General features: G+C 46.1%; 1 protein-coding gene across 1 annotated transcript; it reads left to right on the forward strand.

The window, feature by feature from the left end:
- Window positions 1-627: 627 nt before the first annotated feature.
- On the forward strand, window positions 628-4633 carry LOC136464209 (probable WRKY transcription factor 14). Its single transcript, XM_066463169.1, has 3 exons — window positions 628-1455; window positions 2118-2261; window positions 3872-4633. The coding sequence occupies exons 1-3, from the start codon at window positions 854-856 to the stop codon at window positions 4602-4604; spliced, it is 1479 nt and encodes a 492-aa protein (XP_066319266.1). The 5' UTR covers window positions 628-853; the 3' UTR covers window positions 4605-4633.
- The last annotated feature ends 377 nt before the right edge of the window (window positions 4634-5010 follow it).

A 5010-nucleotide genomic window follows, 5' to 3' on the forward strand; every position in this document is an offset into this window, starting at 1 on the left:
ATATAAAACCAAAGCGTGATTATCCTGCAGAGCCTGCACGGTACCGACAGGCACACGGACTGCTAGCAGGTACTACCTGCGTAGCTAATGCGTGTGAACACATGTAACGCGTCGCCATACCATATGGCTTGCGCTCTTGGACTTGCTTGCTGTCGCAGCAGCCGGCCGGCACCGGCAGGCACGGCAGGCCGCTCGCTCTGCCATGGTGGCAGCGGCCGGCACGACAAGCTAAGGGCAAGCGTCCACGACCTCCTCAGCCCTGACTGATCCGACCCCCTCCCAAATTTTTACCGCGGGCGCGCGCGGCAATGCCATTACTATCTCTGCTTTACCGCGCATCGAGAGAACACACACTAGCAGTCCGAGAAATGAAGTCAGCGACCACGGATCCTTTCCCATCAGGAAAAAGAGCACTAGCACTCCCAGTTCCCTCTCTCCTCCCTCGCTGCCACTATTTTGTCCGCTCCGAGCTGAGCCAGCCCAGGCCCTCGGCCCTTCTCTCTCTCTCCTCTTCTGTCCTCTCTCTGAGTCTCTGTCGTGTCCAAGTAAAAGAAAAGACAGTTTGATTGCACAGCCCACCGCTCATATCATCCGCTTCTCCTCGCCCTTTCTCTCACACACACACAAACAAGCTTGGATCGAGCGAATTCAGCCGAGCTTCAGAAACCCTTGCAAGCTAGTACTAGCTAGCAACTTCTCTCAACCCTCCTCTTTCTTCTTCTATATAACCCTAAATTAGTTTGCTTCCTTCGGTTCTTGCGAATTGCCAAGAACGAAAGAGCTTACTCTCCTGTTACAAAGGCTTGGTGAGACCGAGATAGACTAGCAGCTAGAGCTAGCTAGCTAGCTAGCCATGTGTGACTACTTCTTGCAAAGGATGGAGGGCGACCAGCACCACCGGGCCGGAGACCTCACGGACGTCGTCCGAGCCGGCGGCGCGATGCATCAGCAGGCAGCTGTCACGGAGCTCTCCTCCTCCACGGCCACGGGGTGGCAGCTCCCGGCCGAGCCAGGAGCCGGTCTCTTCCCGCCACCCCAGCCGCCGTCGTCGGATGGCGCCGGGCCGAGCGGCGACGGCTTCGCGGACGCCTTCGCCGGCCTCCCGGACCCGTTCGCCAGCGACTTCCGCGCCTCCTCCTCCTCCGGCGGCGGCCCTGGCCCTGCCGACTTCTTCGACTTCGAGGCGCCTGCTGCTGCTGTCGGTGGCGCCAGGAGAGGCGGAGGAGGCGTACTGGTGGATAGCGGCGGAGGCGGAGTGGTGGAGAGGGGGGTGCAGATGCCGGCGCTGTCGCCGAGGGAGATACGGCCGTACCCGGTGACGATGATGGGCTGCGAAGCCGTGAAGATCGGCGTGCCGACGATGATGCCCGGGCTGGCGGTTGGGCCGGCCTGTGCGTTCGATGCCGTCGCCGGGATGCAGATGCCGTCGCCGCACGGCTGCGGGATCAAGCGCAGGTTCGGGACCACGCGCGATCGCTGCCAGATCTTGATCATTGTCATTCATGAAGCAAGCTCTTCCTTAATTTCTTTTTCATGGCGTGTTTGAATTTTGCATGGATTTTCTTGCGCTAGAGTCACAGCTCGAGATTTGTAATTCAGGGGAAAGCGGTGCTAATCGCTTTTCCTGCTCCCCACCTGCTCTTTTCGTCATTCTGCATCTTCCAAGAAAAGTTAAAGAGAGTAAAACATCGACAGCCAATTTTTTGGTTCTAATAACAAATTTAAAATAGCAAGATCAAATGTTCTAGAATCTAGATACACAAAAAATGGTAGCTAGCTGTTGGTGAAATCTTCTTGAGTAAAGAAAAACAACTAGCATCGATCTACTCGGTTGAAAAAACAAATACACTAGCTATAGCTACTAGAATTTCAGCTAAGCTAATTATTATTTATTAGTATTGTGCCAGAGTAACTAGGCCTATTTTCTTGAGCTCAACTTGCTTCCTTGCAAACCCTAGTTTTATCATTTTTTCGCGAGATGCATTATTTTTTAGATGATCATTCACGCATATAACAATGTGATTGCTCAAAAATTAAATTGATATTAATCATCTCTGATATGATCTCTGTCACTAGTTGCTTATTGGTGCTTTAATTAATTTGTGTTTGATATGCAGGAAGAACAAGGCAAGGAAGGTGGTCTGCATCCCAGCACCTGCAGCATCCGCAGGAGGAAGGACCACTGGGGAGGTTGTTCCTTCTGATCTCTGGGCTTGGAGGAAGTATGGACAGAAGCCTATCAAAGGATCACCCTACCCAAGGTATTGCGACAACTGACCTCTCTTCTAGTTCATGTATGCATTTGGATATAGATAATTAGATATACAGTGTTATATATGTGCATAAATATATAATTATGGTGGTCATGTAATCATAATAATAGGAACATTATATATTGCTCAAAGTACTCCCGACCCATTGATCGGCCGATCATCTCCTCAATCAGGAGGAGAAGACACGGATTTCTGTTTTTTTCCTAGTACTATATTCTACTACTTGCTTGTTAGTTGTAGAAGCTAGCACATGATAAATTGCAATTGGCAAGAAGTGCAGCATTTAGGGCCTGTTTAGATTCCAAAATTTTTCACCCCAAAGTGTCACATCGAATCTTGCGGCACATGCACGGAGTACTAAATATAGACGAAAAAAAACTAATTGCACAGTTGGGTGAAAAATTGCGAGACGAAACTTTCGAACCTAATTAGTCCATAATTAGACAATAATTACCAAATACAAACGAAAGTGCTACAGTAGCCAAACAGTATCCAAACCCAAAAAAAATTGGGAACTAAACGCGCCCTTAACTGAACTCTATCATGGAATTTCTCAATAACGATTGTGAAGTTCAAGAACTCAGAGCTGTATTTATTGCCTTGTCCTCCTTTGAACCATATATCATAGAATTTTCAATGTCCACATCTGTACACTCAAAATATTATTGAGTTGATTCAATAGAGATCTTTCTTATATCATGTTGCCACAAAAAAAAAAAAACATCACTAGATGTTAAAAACATGTATACAAAAGCGGTGCATGAGAAAATGTTTGAACTTGCAGGAATTAATAAGCCAAGAAAAGTTAAATGAATCGAGTTCCGGAATTTGGTTCATGCACAATTGACAATTGTTTTGCATTTCGGTTTTGTTCCTATAGGTGGCTTCTCAAGGCGCGCTGGCTACTTGTATTTTTCTTATATATTAATAGAAATGGCTCGTGCCCGTTCGTAAAAAAAAAACAAATGACAATTGCAGCACATTTTGTGTGCAAACTTTGTCATGATGTGTAAAAATATGTGACAGAACTTAAAACTATGCTGATTTTGCACAAATATATATATATATCTACAATGCTTTTCATCGTCAGGCACAGCTCACAAACAAATTTATTCAAATTTTCTGTAAAAGATTGTAAGTCTATTATATTTTTGGTTGATATAATGTTGAAGCATTATATATAGTTCCTTCACTTCATGATGATTCTTAAGTACTTTTCTTACTTAGTGATTTTTACATGCATATATAGTCTCGATCAGATATGTATATCATTGACATTCTGTCAAAATATTTTTGTTATAGTCAGAAATATGGTCTACCTAAGCAAAATACATCAATAACTCTGCTAAAACGTTTTGAGGTTGCTCTTTATGTGTCTTCTAAAAATTTTACGCTGGCATCATAAGTTTAAAATGATGTAATTTGACAAGAAAATCTTGAAAAACTATTTATTTGTCCCATATATACGTAGAAAGCTCTAATTTCTTGTGACAAAAGTTGACGAAGCAGCAGTTATATGCTTTGCTAACAATTAACTTCATGCAAATTAATATATGCACTACTGGTTGAGTTCTGAAAAAGAAATGTGCATTGTTCAGAGGATACTACAGATGCAGCAGCTCTAAAGGATGCCCGGCGCGGAAGCAGGTGGAGCGCAGCCGGACCGACCCAAGCCTGCTCGTCATCACCTACAACTCGGAGCACAACCACCCTTGGCCGACGCAGCGGAACGCGCTCGCCGGCTCAACACGCTCTCACCACGCCAAGAACAGCAAGAACAACCCCTCGCACAACCTGCAGAAGCCAAACCTGCTTAAAGCCGAACCGGAGCATCAGGCGTCGGCGGCAGTCCCTACTAGCTGCGCCACCACCGCAACCGCAGCCACCAGCACCACCACCACAACGACCACGAGCACCACCTGCAACAGCACTCCTCCGGCGACGATCGCTGTGAAAGAGGAGGCAATGGTGGGGTCGGAAATGGAGAAAGGGATAGACCATGACGCTTCTGTCTTGCTGGATCACGGTGATCTCATGCAGCAGATGTTCAGCCAGAGCTACTACAGGCCGATGATACCGGAGGCCGGCGGCGGCGGCCACCACGCCGATGACTTCTTCGCTGACCTCGCCGAGCTGGAATCGGATCCCATGAGCCTCATCTTCCCTGGTGGTGATACTGGAAAGGAGAAGGGAATAATGCCCAACAAGAGCTTAGGCGCCGATCCATTATTCAATATGCTAGATTGGGGTGCCGCCACTAATGTTGTTGCTACTTCTGCAGGGAGTTCGTTTGAGCAAGACGAGAGCGTGGTTGGTGACAGTAGTGTTTAGCTTGCATCTGTCGGCAAACACGCAAGCATGCATATATGCACGCAACACGTTCGATCTCTAGGACAATAACCATTGCATTAATTTAGATGGAAAGAGGTAGAAAAGGATACGGATGAGGGCTACTTTTGTTTCTGTGTCCCCCTCTTTTAGTAATTTCTTCTTTCGTTGTATTTATTTATTCTAATTGATGTGTTAGAATAAATACGAGCAAAAATCGCACTAGAAATCGTTTCTTCTCCTTCGTTTCTGTGTCATGGGGGCTATTTTTGTTTTTATTTTAGTAAGTAATTTCTTCTTCGTTTTATTTATCACTCTAATTGATGTGTTAGATCGTGCGATTTTGATCGTGATTATCTACTTGGCTGTAAACATTTTGTCTGCTCTTTTAGGAGGTTGACGAGTATAA

This window comes from Miscanthus floridulus, chromosome 7, assembly GCF_019320115.1.
Source record: "Miscanthus floridulus cultivar M001 chromosome 7, ASM1932011v1, whole genome shotgun sequence".
In the NCBI taxonomy this organism is placed as follows: Eukaryota; Viridiplantae; Streptophyta; class Magnoliopsida; order Poales; family Poaceae; genus Miscanthus; species Miscanthus floridulus.

What these genes read in the sequence shown, in the direction of transcription:
- LOC136464209 (XM_066463169.1), top strand. Translation starts at nt 854, where the DNA reads ATGTGTGACTACTTCTTGCAAAGGATGGAGGGCGACCAGCACCACCGG. An exon ending in GGCTGCGGGATCAAGCGCAG is followed by an intron (nt 1,456 to 2,117) that starts GTTCGGGACCAC and finishes TTTGATATGCAG; the next exon opens with GAAGAACAAGGCAAGGAAGG. An exon ending in AAAGGATCACCCTACCCAAG is followed by an intron (nt 2,262 to 3,871) that starts GTATTGCGACAA and finishes TGCATTGTTCAG; the next exon opens with AGGATACTACAGATGCAGCA.